The sequence below is a fragment of the Penicillium nucicola genome, assembly GCF_028828085.1.
Source record: "Penicillium nucicola strain IBT 29836 chromosome Unknown utg000007l, whole genome shotgun sequence".
In the NCBI taxonomy this organism is placed as follows: domain Eukaryota; kingdom Fungi; phylum Ascomycota; class Eurotiomycetes; order Eurotiales; family Aspergillaceae; genus Penicillium; species Penicillium nucicola.
In genome coordinates this window covers 41,115-62,991 of record NW_026643131.1, presented here as the reverse complement: position 1 = coordinate 62,991, position 21,877 = coordinate 41,115, and the positions used below count along the sequence as shown (strand labels likewise).

Genomic DNA, 21,877 nt, shown 5'->3' with positions numbered 1-21,877 from the left:
TTATACTTTGCGGCGATTTTTACTTATTTTGATTAAGCAGACCGCCACTTCAAGACATGCATAATAATACAGCTCCAGGCAAAAAAAAAAAAAATTATAATCAAGGTTTAGCACCAAAAAGATCGCCCTCGAAGGGCTGGCACAGTTCTCCCCAACTTAACCATTCGCCATCAAAGTCGGCCCACACACCACCAGCTTGCAGGTCCATCTCAGATGTCTTTGGATACTCGTGAGCAACCTCCCACCTGCGTCCGTCGATGGGTGTATCGGAGATCTTTTTCCCCTCTTTGATGGTTCGGATGGCGGCTTCAAACAACGGCTGCGCGTATCTCTGGAACCACAGTCGATACCAGAGATCATCGAGATATGTCTTCTCGCCGATACAATGGAACATCCCATACACGTTCTTTGTCACGAAGTTTGTTCCGAAACGGATGGTAGATATCAGGTCTTCGGGTTTGCCCTCTAGGATTTCGGAAATTGAATGCAGAATTCGTGTAGTGGAAAACACCACGTTTTTTGGTAGTTTGATGTGATATGGCTTGAAATTTGGGGACTGGATTGTGTTGTTGGTCACAAATGTCGCGAGATCGGTCTTTTCATTGGTAGGGCGATCAAATGCAACATGCTCGATAACCTGGTCGGAGCCCACGCGTGTCTGGAACAACTGAGACCTGTAGTCTATGCCAATATGGAACTCTGTTTGTTGGCCCCGGACTCGAGTTGGGATTACCCTTGGCACTGGGCCAGGGTCTCCTGCTGGTGGTCTATCTGTCGCGTTCGCTCCATCGTGGAAGTAGAGCTCATGTCTTGCGATAGAGCGCCAATATTCCTGTTCACCCCAGACATCACTCAGATACCGCTGGTCTGAGTCGCTGTATTCATGTGCCGGGTCATAGGTTGCATTGATGCGTTTCATGGTAGCTGAGAACATCTTTCTCATATCTCCGACTGGGCCCATGATGGTCCCCGAGTTCAGCCATCGGGCTTGATTGTGGTCCAACTCCCCATCGTTGGGCCCAAATGCGCCCACCGGGATATCCAAATCATCTGGGGCAGCCCAGCATCCAGGTCGGCTCCAGTCTACCGGATAACAGATTTTCTCGGGACCGAACAGAATGGTCTGCCGGGGAGCGTTCGCTCCAGTGAGACCCTCGATGGTGTCGGCGCCGAAACGAGCGGCAATTTTGGCATTTGCCGCATTGATGACGGCAAAATAACGCTCGATTAAAACATCGGCTGGGAGCTGGAATACCACATCATAGCCGTCGATCATGAGGACCAGATCATCATCAGAGGCAGATGTTAAGTTGTTCAGGTACCGCAATACATTGCGGACCTTGGCTAAATGCGTGACTGAGGCATCCAATTCACCGGTTTTATTCCATCCGTTGAATACGGGGACCGAATAGCCCAGGATAGTTGATGAAACCACTGCTCTGCAAAGTTGCAAGTGGGGTCCATTTGCAGGTATCAGCAAGTGGAACTTGGAAGATCTTGTCACGACCTCTGCCGTGGATGAAGTTGTCTGTTGGAGAAATTAATATCGCATGTCTCGCACGAGGCGGAAGATTCACGAGGCAAACCCACAGAGTTGAGCGATACAGTAATCGGTCTTCGCTCATGACTTCCCAGTATAGGATTATTATATTGAAGCAACGTGATTAGTGCCACTACTATAAAGCCTGCGAGGCTCGCCCATTGCCAGCGACTGGCAAAGAGCATCATATTGACGAACCGCGTGTGCGGAATGCAGAGTCAAAGAGAGAAAAGGAAAAGGAACGCAACACCACAGCGGTGTTATTATTATCTTGACCCGAAATTCAAGGGAGGCTGTGACTGGGCCACATCCTATACGCAGCCAAGACCAATGGAGCTGACAAGTATTTCCACGCCGAGGATGCGATGAAACAAGTCCCAAGCGGGAAATCGGGGGCTCACATACTCCTTAGCCCCCTTTCCGCTCGACCCCTTTCCGTGATACGACGTCTGCCGGAGCCACCGGCAAGTGCGAACAAATAAAATAGTCGAGGCAATAATACGCATCCATGCAGGATCTACTGCTGCCTTCAGATGCCAAGAGCCCAAATGTGATCCTGTTCGTATGTTACTGGGCAGCGGTACGATTACATCCACCCCACTCGTATTGACCGTACAGCGTAAGTATCCAGTTGGTGGCGCTCGCTGGAAATAGATCCCATGGAGATCTGACTTTCCTTCCTCATTCCTCGCGTGCGCCGTTATACTATTTCTCCATTCGTTTAAGACCTGAACTTATTCAATCGTTGACGGCTTCCATGGAAAAATGAATCATTCCAAGAACCACGAGCAAGAAGAGGCAGAGCTGGCTTTGCTCTCCAACGATGAGACTCTATCAATCGCAGGATCCGACGATCTCGAGGCCAACCAGAAAGATGCCAAAACGACAGCCACGACAGAGCCGGAATACCAGACACCGACGACGGTGAAGTTCATTTGGCTTGGGGCCTATTTCCTGTTCAGCATGATGCTGACCATGTATAATAAACTGATTCTGGGATCAGTAAGTACAATCTTCGAGTCGGAACAGTGCACTATTAACCAGCGGCGCAATAGTTCAAGTTCCCGTGGCTCCTAACATGTTTACACACTACTTTCGCATCGGTCGGAACATTCGGATTGTTGAAACTTGGATACTTCAAATTGTCCAGACTGGGACGCAAAGAACATATGATCTTGGTGGCATTCTCGGTGCTGTTTACCGCCAACATTGCCATGTCAAATCTTTCCTTGTAAGCTCGTATGAGAAGCATATCCGCCGTTCACACTCTAACTCCCGCGACAGATCTCTCGTTAGCTTGGCCTTTTTCCAAATCATCCGCAACACCGTCCCTATTTTCACCGTCCTTATCTATCGCCTTTGGTTCGGTCGCTCATACTTCATGGCCACATATATTTCCTTATGTCCGATTATCATCGGTGCTGCTATGACCACCGTTGGAGAATATCACTACTCGGCTCTCGGCCTTTTCATCACCATTTTCGGAGTTATTCTGGCGGCTGTCAAGGTATAATTTACAGTTTTCTGGCTTGGACCGGCATTGACGGAGAGTTTGACTAATTCATTGATAGACCGTCACAACCAACCGGCTTATGACTGGATCCCTAGCTCTCCCATCCATGGAACTGCTGTTTCGCATGTCCCCTCTCGCCGCTATTCAATCTTTGATCCTGGCAATCATTGCTGGAGAGATTCCAGCCTTTGCAGAAACCATGTCGCAACGCGCGACCGAATCCTCCAAGCTGGCTACCACCGGAACCATTGTATTCTTGCTCGGAAATGGCCTGTTGGCATTTTTGCTGAATGTGTCTTCCTTCCAGACTAACAAGCTCGCCGGTGCTCTGACCATTTCAGTTTGTGGCAACCTCAAGCAGGCACTGACGCTTGCCATGGGAATCTTTGTTTTCCGGGATTTCACCGTCGATTGGCTCAACGGATCAGGTATTCTCCTAGTATTGGCTGGATGTGCCTCCTATAGTAAGGCGGAGCTCGATTCCAAGAAAAGAGCCGCCCCCACGTCATAGTTATTTAAAGAGAGGGGTATATTTTGATATATTTGGGTATCATTTGGAAATTGTACATTAATACAAGACTATTTCGCCTATTTCAGTTACAGTATTTTACTTATTGCACCGAGGAGTCACGCGCCATCATGATAGTTCTGTATTCAGCCACCAAAGCGTATGTATGTAACGCCGGCATCGCCCGCCCTGTGCCCTGTAATTCAGAGACATGGAGTTGATGACGATCATTCCGCTCGCAGGGGGGGGACGAGGATCGATGAGCACCATTCCCGAACGCACGTGTTGCCCTCAGACCTGTGTGGGGAGGAAGGCCGAGAGAAAAGGGTGGGCAGTTAGACCCATCCACAGCCTTATCCGGCAATCCACGTATAGATCCCGGAATGCGAATGCGAAGACCTGAAGCTAGTGCCAAATGGTTACAATTAAATGAACACGCCCAGAAGCCCAGAAGGCCATAAGGCTGCGTCTACAGGGATGGTACATTGGCAAGTCAACTACAGCCACGTCCAGTTAGCCTCAGGGATCACGACACAAAGACCCACCGACTTTTAAGGCTGAGAGAAGATCCGACGATCGCAGCCAAGAGGTTGTACGATTGACCCTAGACCCTAGACCCTTGACTTTCAGGTGTACTGTAGATCCTGTGTAAACCCTGGGAGGGGAAAGCAAATACTGTACAGTAGAGAGGGACAGTAGTGGGATTCCAAACAGACCCCTTTTTCCCAGAATCCCCAACTGGTCGAATCCAACAAAAGGGGAATGGATGTGTCGGAGTTCTTTCAGCACATGTTCAACCGAAGCCCTGGGATTCGTCCGCGGGATGACCCGCCAAGTGCCATCATCAATACTCGGTAATACCATTTCATGTTTCTTTCACTTCGGTCTCGTCCAATCAGAATACACTGGATCTACTAAATAGTCTAGTTCTCCCACTTGAGACTCTACTGGTCATTTCGTTTACTGGAACTGGCTTAGGTCGAACCGATTTGGGTGTTATTTACCCGAGAATGGTGGAAATGGAGCTCGATATGGTGTCACTGTCGCTCCAACCAGATACTAAGAATCCAATGTTTCCAATGGAGGTGCAACGTCAGCCGCAGAGAGCTTGCGTATGCTACTATCGGACTCGGTCTGAGCAAGACATGCACGAGTCGACGATCTCCACGCAGCGAGTAAGGGGGATTGCCAAAAGCATGCATGCAGAAACCATTTCAGTACCCATAGTCACGGATCATGCAATACCGTCGTATTTCCAATAGCTGTATAATTCGAACAGGGGTGCATCGGGTATATCTGGAGTGGCAAGTGGCTAGATGCGTGGAACCGTACCTCATAGGGTCTTTGATAGAGCATACGAGAGGATGGTCCTCTCCGACGCCCTGATTCATTAATTACTTCTCGCAAAATGTGACCTTGGCATTTGGAGGAGCCAAATTTAGCCATAAGCCGCCTTATTTCCGCGTTGATTCCCCGGGTTCTTGAGCGGACTTGCATATTTGTCTTTTTTATTGAGAAGCCTCACCCCTATTCAATCTTTGCCTTGCCTCTCTCCAAGCCGTGAGGGTCTTTCACCGTGCTCAGAATGGCTGTGGTTCCGAGCTCAGTTGGCTATTCAGAGACAGTCATGTCAATTGAGGCCTCTTCAACCATTCCGACGACTCCCGAAGACAGCTTGAACGGAACAGACAAACTTGACGAAGAGTCCAACGGCAGCCGAACAACTGTGACAGAGGACAGCGACCCAGAGTCAACAACCACAGTTCCACGCGTCCGTAGCATTTGCTGTGTCGGTGCAGGATATGTCGGTAAGTCCAAATATATCGACGACACCCAATATCTCTTGAAAAGCTCAAATTACTGACATACAAAAGGTGGACCAACTGCAGCTGTCATCGCGTACAAGAATCCACTTCTGCGAGTTACCGTGGTAGACAAGGACGAGCGTCGGATTCGGAGATGGAACTCTCAGCATCTTCCTATCTATGAGCCCGGGCTGGCCGAGATAGTCCGCATCTCACGAGATGGACTTCGTAGCAGCTCCACACCAGCTACTTCGGTCGAAGAAGAGCAACAGAGTGAAAACTCCAGCAGTACAGCCGCTATGGCGGACAGGAAGCCAAATTTGTTCTTTTCTGCCAACGTTGCCAAGTGCATCCGTGAGTCGGATATTGTCATCATTGCAGTTAACACTCCCACCAAGATGCGAGGCTCCGGTGCAGGTAGTGCAACCGATATGACAGCATTTGAGGCTGTGACTGCAGATGTTGTACAACACGCCAGGAACGGTTCCATTATTGTTGAAAAGTCGACTGTTCCTTGCAGAACAGCTCAGATGATTCAAGAGATGGTATGTTCGTCGCAATATTTTAACTTATATGTACTAACTTACTTGGTAGATCTCCGTTCGTCGACCTGATGCTCACTTTGAGATCCTGTCCAATCCAGAGTTCCTTGCAGCAGGAACAGCCATCCAGGATCTCTTGCGTCCAGACCGAGTCATCATCGGTTCTGCAACAACCGAGACAGGACAAGTCGCCGCGCAGACACTGGCTCAGGTTTATTCCGGTTGGGTCGACCGGTCCCGCATCATCACCACAAACATTTGGTCCTCGGAATTAGCCAAGCTTGTGGCTAACTCTATGCTTGCTCAGCGCTTGAGCAGTATCAACAGTATCTCGGCCATCTGTGAGGCCACAGGTGCTGAGATCAATGAAGTTTCGGCATCCATTGGAATGGACTCTCGAGTCGGTGACAAGTTCCTTCGTGCTGGTATCGGATTCGGCGGCAGCTGCTTCAAGAAGGATGTCCTCAGTCTGGTGTATCTTTCCGAATCACTGGGCTTGAAGGAGGTTGGAGCATACTGGCGTCAGGTGGTCACCATGAATGAGTACCAGCGTAACCGTTTCACCAGCCGTGTCATCAAGTGCCTTAACAACACCTTGGTTGGAAAGAAGATCACATTGCTCGGCTATGCCTTTAAGAAGAATACCTCGGATACTCGTGAGGCTCCTGCCCTTGAGATTATCAAGACATTACTCGACGAGAACCCCGGTGAGATCGCAATCTTTGACCCCTGCTGCAATCCGTTCGTGATCGAGAGCGAGATTCGGCAGCTCAAGTCATTCGGACCTCCGGCTTTGAGAGATGATGGTGGCGCCGTCAAGGTGTACTCCGATGCATACGAGGCATGCGCTTCCTCGAATGCAATTCTCATTGTCACAGAGTTTGACGAATTCCGAAACAGCGATCCTGTTTCTCCTTCGGACAAAAGGTCCACGTCGCAAGACATTCCCGCAACTGCCCAGGAAGCCATGACTGTGGAGCCCTCCAAGGCAGAAGAGAGGAAGAACACAATTCTAGCCCCGTCTGTTGAAGACAGGTTCATCCCTCAGCCCGATTGCGCTGTTGACTGTCCAGACTGCCAGCGCGAGAACGCACGCGACATCCCAGCACGCGAAGTGAGCGAAGACACACCCAAGAAACAGGTGAACTGGGAAAAGATTGCCGAAAACATGCAAACACCAAAATGGTTGTTCGACGGACGTTGCATCATAGAGACTAAGAAGATGAGCAGCTTGGGCATTCGAGTTGAAAGTATCGGCTCATCAGGCGATCCAATTTAGATCGTGCAATTCCCTTTGTGGACTCTATCCAATGGGTAGGCAGTGTAATAATCGCTCGCGGGGTCGGTTTCGTTTTTTTTATCATAATACTACCATGTACTTAACCACCTTAGAATGCCCTGTAAATGAAGAAGCATGCAGATGAATCACAGTGGAAATGAATGATCAGTACTACGTTCCCATGGAAAAATAGTAAAAAGATGGTTTGTTCTCTATATTCCATTATTGAATCACGGTTGATACTCTGATCGAAATTGCGTGGTCAGAGTTCCCGTATAGGCGTGAATGCATGCAACTATAAGCATCATGTGTATGTATCTTGAAGACTAAGACATAATTTGGAGATAGGCCAAGTAATACTGCATGGCTCGGGATCGACTGGAATCTTTCTGCGCCCACTACCAACTACCATGTTTGTCTGGGAATCGATGGCATCGGATTTCAATTCGGATGTAACCCTCACACGGTGGGTATCAAAGGTGGAAGTCAGCCACCTGATTCGACTCATCGAAGAGACTTGTGCAAAATCAGACTTGTACTCCGAGAGAATAGTCTCCAGTCGTGTCAAGCGAGGCTCATCTTTCAATGCAGACCAAGCGACCGTCAGACGTAATGGCATATAAGTTGATTCAAGAGCCGGTAGCAGGTTGCCAGCTTGACTCAGTTTACAAGTTCGTCGCGAGAACTTCCTCGAAAGAAAAGTGCATAGTAGACCAAGGCATACCGTCACCTGAAATGCTCCCACAGATTCTGCTGCAATATGGTCCGTTTTTATCGCAATTTGTTGTGCCGGCCTGCCAACGAATAACTATTACTCTGTTTGTGAAATTGTTGTACTGAAGATCATATCGGCCTCACCTTTACGCCAGATCTATTTGATGTTTAATAAACTTGGATCTCTGCTGCCCACTTCTAAAATATGTCATATTTAGACATGCGTAGCGGGAGTATACTGACTTGACTTGATCACACTAGTAAGTGTGACAACATAATGCAGATCAATTAGTGCAGGGAGTCAAACCTTCTTTTTTGCTTCGTGGCTTGCTCCAGCCAAGACTGGATGACACACCGAGCATAGTAAAGATCTAAAGTGCGCAGATAAACCTAGTGTCGATCTCAACAGAAGGGAACAGCAAGTATCCTAGTGCTTTTCAGCCGCGAAAGACCATATGGGGCGCCTGAGACGTAGTATGATGACATTCGCACAGCCATGTTGAAGCGGAAGAGACCGGTCAGGCCAATAAAAGACATCAAAAGCTCTGTGAATGACCCGCCAAGATCCCGGCGCTTCATGATACTGAATGAGGAATGTCTTAGTGACAAGGCCAACTCGATACGATCAAAATGCAAAGCCTTAACTTGTCTAGCATACGATATTCACATTCGAATGTCATGAGTGCGATCTACTTGAATACGAGAACAGCAAACGTATATAAGGGGCGACCGACAAAGCAAGCGCAGACGATCGTGTACATCCACAAAGCCTAAAACATATCGTTACTATAAATTTCGTTCCTTTCTTTCATCGAAAAGCGACTTCATTTCGTTTGCATTATGAGCGCTTATTGTTCATTGCTTTCCACTGGCAACCAGACAGCAAGCCAACGAATGACATTGGTGTCCCTCCGACCAGCACCATGGGATCCCACAAAAGTTCTAGTCCATCCTGCAGGGTATCCAATTGAAGCACCACCTTTATATTCAGTTGTGATCTGCAAAGAAAAAGCACCCAACGTTGTTATACTTCGTGGTTGGGGTGCAGGCCCTTGGGACTTGGTTGGCGACGCTCGGCTTCCCAGTTTATCTTCCAGATCGCATCTTACGCTACATAGCCAATCAATAGATATGCGTCTCAGTCAGATTTCGGGTCATTTTAGCCTTCAAGTATCCTCCCTGGGCCGGTTAAAGTGGAAGTCTGATCTGATGAGCGGGAAAAAGCTAGAGTTGCATGATGCCTCTGGTACAAGGATGGCAGCGATTCAGCCGGGTTCCACGTCGGGAGAAAAGGCATTGGAGATATTTGTCCCTCATGATAGTCGTTTTCTCGAGCTAGTGTTGCTTTCTGGTATGACGGCTAAGGCCATGAATAAGGCGGAGAACGAAGCCGCAGTCGAGATTGTGAGCTCCATTCTAGGAGCATGAGAGATATTGTGTATTCTAAAGTAACTTTCAAAACATCTTGTTAACAGTTCTGATGGACAACACGAAAAATAGATGTCGCATCTATGACGGAAAAAGGGTTCTTGTTGTCTCTATGACCTTTCTGGCCAAGTTTTATGGCCTTGGAGCTTGCGTCTATGACTCAAGTGCTTGTAACAGCTCACTTTTCTGGTGGGATCTTGAAGTCACCTAGAATTGAAAGACCGATTTTCCAATGGGGACTTTCACGACGGGTAAGGCTTACAATCGTTTGTGGATCTCGATCATCTCATCTTGTGCAGGACGATCATGAGGCGTTTGCCTCTCAATCTCGCTGATTGTATCCCAAAACTCCAATATGACGCTTGCTGGTTCTTCTGCCTCTTCTCCATTTGCCTCCCTATTCATTGAGGTGGACTCATTTATGCTAGCAGCATCTTCATCCGCTGAAACCTTGCTATCTGGCTGCAAGGAGTCGTATAGGATAATGTGATGTTCGTGGATTCTGAATACGACTTTATCATGTCTACTATTGGAATCTCAAATTAGCTAGCAGTGAGATCAAGGCCTAATAAACTGTACGCAGTCACGCACCTGCAGCACTGGACTTCAAATATCAGATAAAATTACATTGTTCTACTTCCTTTTTCCTCGCCATGGATCTATATCAGCCAGTCTTGATCATACAACTCTTGAGTGATTATTGGCCTGGCACCCATGAGTGTTGATTCGACACGTCTGCCCCAGATTCATGAGGTTTCTCAGCAGAATTTGACTTTTACGCAACCTTTCGTTCTTGAATCCATCGAACGGCCGCGTCTGTTGGTTCTCTCGTCGAAGGGTGTGTCGTTCAAGTCGACTATCTTTTGTAACCACCTTGTGGTGTGCTCCAGACATCGGTTTTGGTTTGATCGTGATAAATCAACGTTATAGAACAGGCTTTGAATTTTCACTCTTTCTCGACTGAGAAATACCAGCAGTTTTCGTTGAATTGGGAGCATATATTCCCCAGGGCGCTTTGTTGGAGTGCGCTTATCATCGCTGTCTTTGAAAGGACAACGGGGATCACAGTCCCAGATAATAATATGCTTTCCTCTTCCCCTCTGGGACTTTATCGCAGCAAAACCCCAGGCATGCCAGGGAAGATCGTCCCACTCGGCAGCTGTCTTGCCCACCCAAGTCGATGTCCAGGAGCTAACAAGAGCCACCCATGTATATCTTTGTCCCTTCTTCGCACGCAGCAAGCCCGAGAAGGTATCTCGATTGTCCCAATCCGGCTCTGGGAGGTCGTTCTGCCAATTCTTCTTCTCCCGGTCTGTGGGGAAGGTCACAGGACGCTGGTGTATGTAAGGCGCACCGGCTTGATTCGCGAGGCGAGCAAGAAAGGTAGACAACTCTGGAGCAAGAATACTTGGGTCTTTTAGAGGCGAATTTAAGGAGAGGCGCCGCACAGCACAACACCGTCCCATGGTCAAGGCAATGCCCGTTGGTTTCGCGGAGGACATACAATCTTCCCTCAAGTCCAGTGAGATGAAGCCGCAGAAACTTTCGACATGGCTAAAGAAGAGCGGCCTCATGCGTCGACTTATCTTTTGAGCGGACATGTATATTTTTCATGTTGTGATATTACTGTACAGGTGAGCGAGCGGATCGGTTTCATCTACAATGCATAGAATAGGTCGAATACTACACTAAACCTCAGCAGACTAAGCCCTTCTTACCCAAAATGTGGTAGCGCAGCTGTTGATTTCCCCATTGACACTTTTGTATCGTTTTCGAAAGCTTGGTATATTAGCGACAATGTACGAGATCTCGGTGATACCGATGGGGCGAGTTCGGGGCCTCAAAGTTTAGTCAAAAATCCATACTGTCTCCTGGGCATGGCCTAAGACTTTACAGGTAATGGATAGAGATTGTCACTGCGCCTCTATGGCTTTTTTATCTCGGAGTCTTTGGTCGAGAAGCTGGTGGATGCAGAGTGATAGATCATTTTGGACCAGTGGCACTATCGTACAATTTTTTCTTTGAGAATATTTGCACATGTCTCCTAGTTAAATAACGTTATTGCAGATCATTTGACAGCTGATCATTTGAAATGTAAGTTCACTGGCGGAGTAGGATGCGACTCACTCTTTCAAATCTAACTCGCACCCAGTCCCCATAGCCGCGGCATGCAAACAGGAGCAAAGCCGCTTCGTTGATAGTGCTCAAACATTCCTTTTGAACAAAAAACACTGCCAGCGGTATAATTTTGGCCTGTTATAATGTTGCTCCTTTTGGGGCATTCAAAAATAACGCAATGAATCCTTTGGGATGGATGCGCCATGGTAGAGAGATATATTGTAAATCTGCCGCCCACAGAGGAAGAAAATGCAAAACTCATGCAGAAGATTGGTCTTTTACGTATGCCAGTCATTTATGCTAAGTTTACTTATAGGCGGCTTGGACTATCAAAGTAGGAGGTGTACATCCTCTCAAAGGTGGAGACTCATTTCACTAGCGCTTGTCAGACCTGATCACAGATGAGGAGTATGGACTTGATTGGCATGCAGCAAGATATAGTCATATCTCTAGCCATACACTGCTGTTTTCAATTTATATAAAGTTACTTTGTGCATCAGAATTTTGCGTGTAGCTCCAATTCCAGTCAAACGCTCGGTGCAGATGGGTATCGGTGTGGCGTTCAAGTGGCAGATATATATTTCAACAAGTTCAGAAAATATTGACCATCACATTTCGTCTCATTGTTATTTACATTGACTCCCTCAAATTGCTTATAAGTTTCTGATAAATATGTTGGGCGGAATTGGAAGAGTGAGTTGAGGTGTCATTTCAACTCGTTGATGGATTGAAGCAGAGGTTGCATCAGCACTACTGCAGTTACATTACTCGACAGCTAGAGACATATTCAAAGCAAATGACCATCTCCAAGCCCATAGTGATGCACAACTAGGGCACTCTTATGGAATTTACATCCATCATCAAGGGACGGATACTTGTCAATAGCACGGCCAACAGAAAAGTAGGTATAGCCGTACATCTAACGATATGAAAGATTTGAATTCCTCCTTATATCGGAGACTAGGCCGCAATCATCTAGCTGCATAGAGATCTGGCCACATTTATGCAAATTCTGGAATTTTGTGCCACAACCCCTAGAGGCCGCTTCATCGGCTGCCAGGAACGGAGATCGCGCTTTGGTGTCCTGGTCAGTCCACAGTCGCCAGCCGTTAATATCTTCATCTTCGTCTGGTAGGCTTCAAAGGTTCCTCTTGCCTTGTAAGATTTGGTTTTATTTAATTTTCCGAGCTCAACGTGCTATGATTAGCCGTCTCTAGAGCGAGTGGGCCCTAGTGCTAACTGACGTGCTCCAAGGATCGCCTTGTCCCATCATAGTGGATATGGTCAAATGAGATGCTGGGAGCTTTGCTCCAAAGGTGCGAATACCATCAGTCACCAGGTAAGGTACATGTACATATTCTATCTGTTACATAGTTGAGGTGCATTAATATGTGGAGCTATCTAGGTACCATCGGACCTGCATCTCCATGCGGCACTTTCTATTTCCGGAAAGTCTTGGCAGTGGCTGCCAGGGCTGAGGTGGCGGCAGTGGCGGCGTGTTTGACTGGTTTGCACCACACGATTACGGACTTTGGACACCCTCCGAATCAATTACTGGATCAGGAATAGTAGACTGGAGCGTTCGGGGGCCATTCTGGAACCACAGACATTGTCTCGTACCGAATACGGAGTCATATTGTGCTGTAGGGCCACAGATCAAGGAGTGAGACAGGAGAAGCCGGATGGGCTGAAACAGGGGGGATATCGCAACATTTACGGCCAATGACATTGCGCCAGCAACGCCTCTGTCGCAAGTGGGCTTGGCATAGGCAGCCGAGTACAGTCAGATGAGCCCTATGGAAGAGATCTGCATTGGGGGAGTTGGGGTTGGGGTTGGGGGTTTGACACAGGTTACAATAGACAGGGAACAGTGTGTGTTACGGGGAAATGTAGACTCGATATTTATACAGTGATTGATTGTATATTTATAAGAATGGGTTATAAAAAAAAAAATGCAAACCCAAACGCCAGCTCTATAAGATAAAAATAAATCCATCCAAACGTCCCTCATGCGAGGTGAGGTGAGTGGTGGGAGCTAAGGCACATATGCGTCGCCAGGATATACAGTGCCGTCCAAAATGCTGATTATGGGTATGTCAGGATTAGGTATGTCGTAAAATGCGCAGCGCCATGTTGAAAGGCGTGCGACTCCAGGTCTAGAACTTGGGTTTGGGCCAGCCATCAATGTCGGCAAAGAAACGCGACCGGTAGATCTCATCGCCTTGTCGGATCTCACGACGCACACCATTCACCACTAGACTTGTTTGGTTGCTGCGGAAGAGTTGCCAGAGAGACTGCACGTATAAGAAGCTCCCATCGGGGGCGAGACTAAAGCCTTTCAGGTCCGACTGGGGCAATTCTTCGTATTTGCCTTGGCGGTTGATCCCATGGCGATCGTTGGTCGTGCACTCGAAGCCCGGCATATATTTCTCGATGACTTCCTCGTAGGCAGCGGTAAATTGCATGGTCGCAATGTCAAATGCGTGTAGGCCGATGTCGTTGGAAACGAGGAACACCCGCTCATTCGGGACGGGCACCAGATCATGCGGTCCCGACCACCAGCTGTACCCGTGTCCCCATTCTGTATCAATATCGTAGTAGTGTGGGAATCGGAATCGATAGGCTTCATCGACACGCAGGAGACCTGTTGCGGCATCGAATGGGTAACCCTGAATCACGCCGTAGGCAGGCACCGGATCTGAGCCATCCGCCGCCGCATCGGTTCCGGCCGCCCACAACATTTGACCCTGTTCATCCCAGATCATCGCGTGGATGGCACGGAGACCCTCGATGGTTTGAAGAATCGGAGGATCGTCCACGAGGGGGTTGGCGGAGCTCATGTTGTAGACTTGGATACCATCCCAGGGTCGTTGGCCGGTGGTGCCCACCGCCAGGCGGTCCCCTGGTAAAGGTTCCAAGGTGTGGGCATTCCATAGCATGGGACTGTCTCGACTGAGGGCGAAGGTGATCTTCTTATCGATGGAGGGTTGGTCGGGGGTGTGGTTGATGACGACGATGAGGCTGCTGTAGATGGCGGCGACACTCGTACCCCCTCGCATCCATTTCATATCGGTCGCATCATTCGCATTGCTGTAGAGTCCGCTCCGAATACGAGGGGGTAGATCCTGCGTGACATCGTCGCGTTCCCAACTCCATTTCACCACGCCTTGTCGGTCATGGATTCGGAGTACCGGAGGATGGCCGTAATCGCCGGTGATGATGTCTTCCCAGGGGCCCTGGGCGGGGATCACCTGTTGACTCTCAGCGCGCAGACGAGGCTGGGGTTCAATCGGCGGAATATCATAGGCGAGTGGCTCGAACAAGAGCGACACCCAACTGAATAGGCCCAACATGGTAATGTGGCAGGTGGACCATTTCCCAGACGAGAAGCAAAAAGGGCAGAAAGCCTTTGGGGGGCGCAGAAATCACGTATCCGGCGGAGCGGGGCCAAGACTTGGCGTTTGGGGGCTGACGAAGCACAATTGGAGGAAAAGTGGGCAGAACCGGGCAAAAGAGGGCCCAAGTGGGAAACCGAGCACGAGAGTGGACAATCCAACTACCAAAAGGGAAAGAAAAAAGGGAGGGTCCAACGACTGTGACCCTGTCTCCACACGACCACCCTGGACTCTCTCCAATCCTCTTATCTGGTCAGTTCTTCTCTCCCCTTCTCAACTCCTCATGCCGGGGGAGAAGTACATAAAACCATGAAAGTCGTTCATGCTGTCCAGTCGTACTTGAGTCACGGCATTCGTCGTGTTCGTGTCTCGCCTGCCGAGACCCTGGATGCTGTATGGGACTTTGCCCGCCGCTACTTTTTCACCTTGGCCTTCCTCTCGTTGTTCAGCGCTAAATGTCTGCATCTCTACGCTCACTTGTACTCCCTACCGCCTGCTCGGTTCTTCCTGTGGGGAATTACCTTCTTTTTCCAGGATGTGGCCATCCTGTTGCTGTTCCGCATCTTCGCGCAGAAGATCGCGTGGCGACCAGGAGCCGCGTTGGTGGCTTTGGTGGTCATCCCAGCTAGGTAAGTGTCCACGTGCCCCTGATGCATCCCCCGTTCACGACCGCAACGACCTCGATCGGGCGGGGAATGGGACTGGAGAGGCTAATGCGAGTGCAGTTTGATCGTCTCGTTCATGGCATCGGCCAATGCCTCCTTTTACGTGTTCACCGGCGCCGAAATCCACTGGCGCCAAGCCAAGTCCTTTAACGGCGACGCCGCCGCCATCCATACTCTTCTGACTGGCTTGACTGGATTCCTCATCGTGGAGGGCATCCTGTTGACCGTGTCGCTGTTCGCCGCTCGTTCCATCCATGCCATTACTGGAGGCATCCTGCATGTGTGGGCGTGGCCAGTCCGATGGGTAGCGGCACGCGTGTGGCCACACGTGAAGCCCTTTGTGCAACGAGTCTGGCCTCGCACTCGTCATGAATCCCTGCCGGATCCCCAAATCTACGAACAGATCGCCCTGGAAGACAACGCGGACCTCAGCGACGAGGAGGAATCGGACACTTTGCTGAACACTCAGCTTCCCAACCCCCTCCCCAAGGACAAGCGGGTGACCGATGGAGTGCCGCAACGTGCCCTTGTCCTAACTCTGTTCAGTCTGTTCCTGTTGCTTCGCTTCCTGCGACCCTCCAACGCCGTCTACATGTACCTCTCGACTACATTGCCTCTGACGACCATCGTGGAGGGTGCTCACCGCGACTCTCCCGTCGACACCACCGGCATGCCTGGATACTTTGACAATTTGGACGGTCTGTCAGCCTTGCACCCACCGCCTCGGTGGGGATGGATGCCGAATCCGGCGCCTGAGGGGTTCACAGACTGGGATTCGACAGATCCCCTGGCTCTGCACTACAGCCCCCGCGAAGATCCCTTGCACATCTCGAACCTGGACAAGCCGGTGTTGGAGGAGATTCATAATGCCTTGGCCAGCGGTGACGTCAAGATCAAGCACGTCGTATTCTTGAAATTGGAGAGTGCCCGGGCTGATATCTTCCCGCTGAAGAAGGATGAGTTCATGTACCAGCGCATCGCCGAGACATGGAAAGACAAGAAGATTCCCCCGGAGGTGCAGGACCGTCTGTCCAACCTCACTCGCACCGCCGAGTATCTGACTAACTTCCCCAATGGATTTGATCACGAGGATACCCGCTTCCCACGCAAGGCCTACGGTGGTGTGAGTGCAAAGAACGCAGTCACTACCTCGACCTATACTCTGAAGAGTTTGGCCGGCAGTCTCTGCGGTCTCACCCCACTGGTTGCAGACTTTAACCGCGAGTTTGAGCACCACATTTACCAGCCATGCTTGGGCCACGTCTTTAACATGTTCAGCAAGCAGCCCGATGTAAGCAGTGAGTCGGACGACTTCACCAAGTGGCCGTGGCACCCCATGTTCATGATGTCCGTCACCGAAACCTACGACAACCAAGAGAAGTTGACTCCTGTGCTGGGATTCCATGACAAGCAGACCAAAGAGACCATCACCAAGCCAACCGCCAAGCACTACCCTGTGACCTCCAAAGAGGTGAACTACTACGGATTCGTGGAACAGGAGCTTCGTGAATACATCCGCGATGCCATCGACGATGCCGAGGCCAATCATGAACGTCTCTTCCTCACTCACCTAACCAGTACCACCCATCACCCTTGGGGGATTCCCAACGACGCCTACGAGGAAATCATGGGTTCTACTGCGGGTCCCAACAACGACCTGAACCGATACCTGAACTCGGTTGGATACGTGGACGACTGGTTGTCTGAGATCATTGACATTTTGGAGGAGAAGGGAATCGCCGATGAGACCTTGTTCGTCATGGCTGGAGATCACGGTCTCTCCCTTCCCAATGACGGAGGTGTGACTCCTTACGACAACCCCCATATTGGCAGTTTCCAGGTTCCCATCGTGCTGGCCCACCCCAAGCTGCCTCCCATCGAGATTGACAGCCCCGTCATCAGCAGCCAGATCGTCCCTAGTATCATTGATCTGCTGATTGAGTCAGCCTCCCTCAGTGAAGACAGCACTAGGGCCGCCCGGGATCTCCGATCGCTCTACGAAGGACAGTCTCTGATCCGCCCGCAGATCACCGAGCAAGACGGTCGGCAAGCCTGGCACTTCACGGTCATGAACACTGGCGGTTCGTGGCTTTCTGTTCGGTCGGCCGCCCGACCCGAATTCCGTCTGGTCATTCCGCTGGTCAACGATGTGGAATGGCGATTCTCCGATCTCTCCAAAGATCCTAACGAGTTAAGTCCCATTGAGCGCTTCAGCCTCCCAGACCTGGCGTCGACGATCAGCAAGCGCTACGACGATGACGTTCTCAACTGGCTCTATAATGCCGCCTACGTCGCCAATTGGTGGGTGACAGAAAACTGGGACCGTTGGCGCTTCTCTCCAGAAGCAGAGAAGAACAAAACCGAATCAGCCGCATAAGCTGACCGGCACATTCACATTTATCATTTCATCTCTTTTAATATACTTGCATGCCATGTGTCTGTTTTGGAACAGGCACTCCGAGCGACGAGATTATGCCACCGGCCAGGATTGAACACGGTTGCTCCGATGGAAACTCGAACTGACCCTGTTGGATCCTGGATACCACGGGCTCGGGATTGTGAGACAAGGCAGAGATGCCAGTCTCATGGCGACAGCTTGGCCGTGCCGGTCTGGCTGGGCATAGCCTCGAAGTTGAGACGCGCTCGTGTTTCAAATCATCTCCCGATCCGCGGCAAAAGGGCAGGTCGTTCGGAGTAGAAGCGATTTCCTTCACGTTCTTGTGTATATATCCCACTTATTTTCATGTTTTTGTACTTGATATTCGCATGTGTATTCTGTCTCAATGGAAATACGGGTTTTTCTTTAGTGCTACTTTGAATCTGTTCCTGTAGTTGATCACACAGGTCTAATGATGTGTACAGTTTAAAGTCTTACGGTGGCACACGAGGTAGACTAAGCATTCATTAATCTATTGAGAAAGTTCACTCGAAGGCTTTTGTTCATCTGTACCAGAGTGTATCTGCTGGAACAAACCATCTCTGGCACGAATATTTAGCGGAGTATCAAACTCAAAAAGACATCCAGAATTCAACACGGCAATTTGATCGAAGTCTATGATGGTGTCAAGCTGTGCCACAGTGAGCTCGCTCTGGGTTTATTACGATTTAAAGCCGTCTGTAGGGTGGTAGATGAAGCTGGAAAACGTGCTCTATGCGAAACACTGAACACAGTACAGTCATGGAATGCGTCTCGCATGACTTTCTGCCTTCGCTGGTCTGTTTGGGCATCAAGCCTGCTGGTGGGTTTATCCAAAATAAGTACCTGACATCCACCATGACTGATTCGGCTTTTCAGAATCGCCCGTGCCAGAGAGAAGAGTTGCTGTTTTCCTTGTGACAGTGGGTGGTCCTCGAGGACTGCGTCTAGGGCCCCCGGGCTTTCAATCGCTACCCAGACGACAATGTCCCTTGACAGAGATGTGATCTGGCTGTCACTAGAAACTCCCATCATGTTGACGTTATAGCGGATAGTTCCCAAAAGAGTGAACGGATCTTGCGGCACGGTTATCAACCTCTCGCGGATTGATCTGGAGGGGTACCTAGGAAATATCAGTCTGATCAATTATGACCCTCCCACGCGACAGGTCTACAAGGCGCAATATGGCCAGTGCGAGGGAGCCTTTCCCACTAAAACGTGAAGAATGGGTCAGGATGGTTGAATATATGAAAGTGAGAGGGCTCTAAACACCTGCCAGTACGGCCGCAGGCGCCGGCCATTTCGCCCGGTCTGATGTGCATGGATATATCATCCAGAGCCAGGGTTCTGCCGGGATAACACAGAGAAAGATCATGTACGTCAATCTCACCCTTGTCGGATCATGACGAAGGCAGCATTGCGGCTTCACCCGGCTGGCTTTCACTCGGCTTGGTCTCAACAAATAACTTGACACGCGCTATCGTTCCGAGAGAGGTCTCGAGGGTAGTCCATGGTGTGATGAATCATGATAGTAATTGATTGAATCCAAGGATGTTGCTCAACGCGACGCCGAGGAGACTGTGACTGGTGCTGCTGCGCAGCATGACGGCTAGTTTTTCCACAACAGTTGCCAAACTCATCACTACCATGTCCAATACCAGATCCAGTCGCCTCTGCGTGCAGATTAGCATGTAGTGCGGTGTTTGAAAACGATCAAGATGCGCAGTCAGGAGTTGTGATGAGGCGCCTTGCCAACCAAAAGCCCGAATTGTCGGCAGCCCTTCGAGGACCTCGGCACGTGAGAGTACAACGGGCTTCGAGTCTCTAGATCAGGATATCGTAGCTGTCGACTTGTCTTGAGATAAATATTTGGCAAGAAGTAGAGCACGATGAGTGTGGCCGGAATTGTCGTCGCCATGAAGGGTGACCCCGTGGCGATCAACCCAATGGTGGCAATTGCATCCAAAAAGGGCCTCGGCGGAAAACATCAACGCAATCGGGAGAGCCACGCCGATCAGGATCATATCTTGACTGAAACGGTTAAGGATCACAACATTGTCAGTCTCGGAGAAAAAGGACAGCGGTGCCTGCATCGTCGGATCCAAAGGCAACCAGTGCAAACGAATGGCCGACTTCGGCATCAGCTCGAGAGAAATCACTCAAATGCACCAAATGGTCAGAAGTGACGCTTTCAGTGCCAACACCACATACACGGATACGTAGAGAAAGCTATCCGCCTCCTGCCGTGGTCCATTTGCTCAACCAAACTTGGCGAACGTTCTCGGCAAAGGCTAGGAGAGAATGTGCAACAAGAACCAAGACGCATAGAATTGGGCCGACTGTTCCCGCATAGTAACAATGGATGGATCGATCTCCGATCTGCCGAGGCCGATCCATGTCAGAGTTCAAGCCATTAAGCTTGAATGATCGCTAGGCGTGTTTATTGTCATCCTTGGGTTGCGGATCGGGATGTTGTCTCGCCTGGCAAAAATTTGTATTGCGAATAGCCCCCATGCCTGTTGTTTGGAGATCAACTTGACCATCTGAAGTGAGTGAGATCACGCTGCCTACACTTTCACGGTGTCGAGCTATGATTGAGAATATCACGAGTCAGCATTCGTTCGGCGCAAAGCTCGGAACTCGAGAGTATTATATCCCAGATACGCTTGCTGGTTGATCTCACAGACAGTACATGGTAATTCACCACTGACAGTCGTGCGATTAGACACAATATCATCCTCCGTAGTTTATAGCGAGACCATTGACTGTGGCGACCACTTTCATACATGCAGGCGAACTGTAGTCAATTGTCAAAGCATACTTCGAAGGAGCCACCAAGAGATGACAAATTTCTCCGCTTTTTTCAATTGTGAATTAATTATGTTGCAGGATATGATGTGGTAGAATGATGCTACTAGAGACGAAAGGGAGTGTCCTGTATACTGGACGCACTCCTCGGGTGAAGTCTAATCCGATTTTCCGAGAAATCGATCCTGGGGCAGTTTCTCGCTCTCAACCGAGTCGATCTCTGCGGATACCCTTCGAGCACTGCACAAATAATGTTCCGAGATCGACACAATACAGCGTCATTTGCAGCTTGCAAAACCTGATAAGTGGGGGATTCTCCACAGGCTTAACACTTGCGCACAGAAAATAATGTATCATCGCTTTCTCCTCTTTTCTTGTTCAGCTGAACGACAACTATCCTAGGCGAAGTACCCCCCTAGGTCTAAATCCCAGGCTGTTCCGGAACGCCCTCGGCACTAAAATAGCGCAGTAGCGAACGTGAGACTGCAGATTCGGTTTCAATAACCGACTGGCGTTTGAATACGAGCGACGGGAACGGGAGGATTCCCGCACCGATCGGATTGGACGCTTTGATCAGGTATAAAGATAGGCCTCGACCAGTTCATGCCATTTATGCCTTTCATGCCTTTCATGCCATGCTATCTTGGCTGCCTGGGGAGTCCGGGATCGGGTGGGTCTCATCGCCTCCAGGTTGGATCGTCTTTCACAGTCAATCCCTCCGGCATGTGCGGCCTACATATCGCTGGGGTTTAAACTTTGGCACACGAGGTGGGAATAGCAAGAGGAAATGAGAAAGTACAGTAACGACAGACTTGGGTCTCTTGTCTTTCATTCCCATGTTCGGCAATTCCACCGGGATCGAGTCGGGTCCATTTTCTTTCACGGCAATCGTCAAGTGGATAGTCTCACTCGATAGAGTCCGGATGGGCACGGGAGAGGACAAAAGGGTTCAGAAGATGCTTCTCCTGAGTCTCAGTGTATCCCAGGGTGTCTCAGTGTCTCAATAAGTGTCAGGGATACCGGCAGCGGTCAAAAGTACGAGGATTTGGAATTCGAGCCAACGCGAATACGGTCAGTTAGTCCAGGAAAGACTGGAGAGACCAGCACTACAGGGGTTCTCGGAGGGGTTTCTACTGTACGCAGCTC

General features: G+C 49.7%; 8 protein-coding genes across 8 annotated transcripts; 3 read left to right on the top strand and 5 right to left on the bottom strand.

Annotated features, from left to right (window-relative positions):
* Positions 1–100: 100 nt before the first annotated feature.
* Positions 101–1,276, bottom strand: N7511_007070 (glycosyltransferase domain-containing protein; the record flags this gene model as incomplete). The annotated part of the gene is made up of 1 exon (XM_057129447.1): positions 101–1,276. One exon carries the CDS (start codon positions 1,274–1,276, stop codon positions 101–103), a length of 1,176 nt encoding a protein of 391 aa, XP_056982515.1.
* A 1,029-nt stretch (positions 1,277–2,305) lies between these two features.
* Positions 2,306–3,564, top strand: N7511_007069 (Drug/metabolite transporter; the record flags this gene model as incomplete). The annotated part of the gene is made up of 4 exons (XM_057129446.1): positions 2,306–2,542; positions 2,596–2,771; positions 2,825–3,047; positions 3,112–3,564. The coding sequence occupies 4 exons, from the start codon at positions 2,306–2,308 to the stop codon at positions 3,562–3,564; spliced, it is 1,089 nt and encodes a 362-aa protein (XP_056982514.1).
* A 1,582-nt stretch (positions 3,565–5,146) lies between these two features.
* On the top strand, positions 5,147–7,187 carry ugd1 (UDP-glucose dehydrogenase; the record flags this gene model as incomplete). The annotated part of the gene is made up of 3 exons (XM_057129445.1): positions 5,147–5,369; positions 5,436–5,911; positions 5,961–7,187. 3 exons carry the CDS (start codon positions 5,147–5,149, stop codon positions 7,185–7,187), a joined length of 1,926 nt encoding a protein of 641 aa, XP_056982513.1.
* A 2,400-nt stretch (positions 7,188–9,587) lies between these two features.
* N7511_007067 (uncharacterized protein) lies at positions 9,588–10,903 on the bottom strand (the record flags this gene model as incomplete). Its single annotated transcript, XM_057129444.1, has 2 exons — positions 9,588–9,791; positions 10,301–10,903. 2 exons carry the CDS (start codon positions 10,901–10,903, stop codon positions 9,588–9,590), a joined length of 807 nt encoding a protein of 268 aa, XP_056982512.1.
* A 2,700-nt stretch (positions 10,904–13,603) lies between these two features.
* On the bottom strand, positions 13,604–14,800 carry N7511_007066 (uncharacterized protein; the record flags this gene model as incomplete). The annotated part of the gene is made up of 1 exon (XM_057129443.1): positions 13,604–14,800. One exon carries the CDS (start codon positions 14,798–14,800, stop codon positions 13,604–13,606), a length of 1,197 nt encoding a protein of 398 aa, XP_056982511.1.
* Positions 14,801–15,151: 351 nt separating this feature from the next.
* N7511_007065 (sulfatase domain protein) lies at positions 15,152–17,884 on the top strand (the record flags this gene model as incomplete). Its single annotated transcript, XM_057129442.1, has 2 exons — positions 15,152–15,471; positions 15,568–17,884. 2 exons carry the CDS (start codon positions 15,152–15,154, stop codon positions 17,882–17,884), a joined length of 2,637 nt encoding a protein of 878 aa, XP_056982510.1.
* Positions 17,885–18,416: 532 nt separating this feature from the next.
* Positions 18,417–19,245, bottom strand: N7511_007064 (ABC transporter integral membrane type 1; the record flags this gene model as incomplete). The annotated part of the gene is made up of 3 exons (XM_057129441.1): positions 18,417–18,590; positions 18,677–19,046; positions 19,196–19,245. The coding sequence occupies 3 exons, from the start codon at positions 19,243–19,245 to the stop codon at positions 18,417–18,419; spliced, it is 594 nt and encodes a 197-aa protein (XP_056982509.1).
* Positions 19,246–19,323: 78 nt separating this feature from the next.
* N7511_007063 (ABC transporter integral membrane type 1) lies at positions 19,324–20,064 on the bottom strand (the record flags this gene model as incomplete). Its single annotated transcript, XM_057129440.1, has 3 exons — positions 19,324–19,389; positions 19,492–19,747; positions 19,775–20,064. The coding sequence occupies 3 exons, from the start codon at positions 20,062–20,064 to the stop codon at positions 19,324–19,326; spliced, it is 612 nt and encodes a 203-aa protein (XP_056982508.1).
* Positions 20,065–21,877: the final 1,813 nt, after the last annotated feature.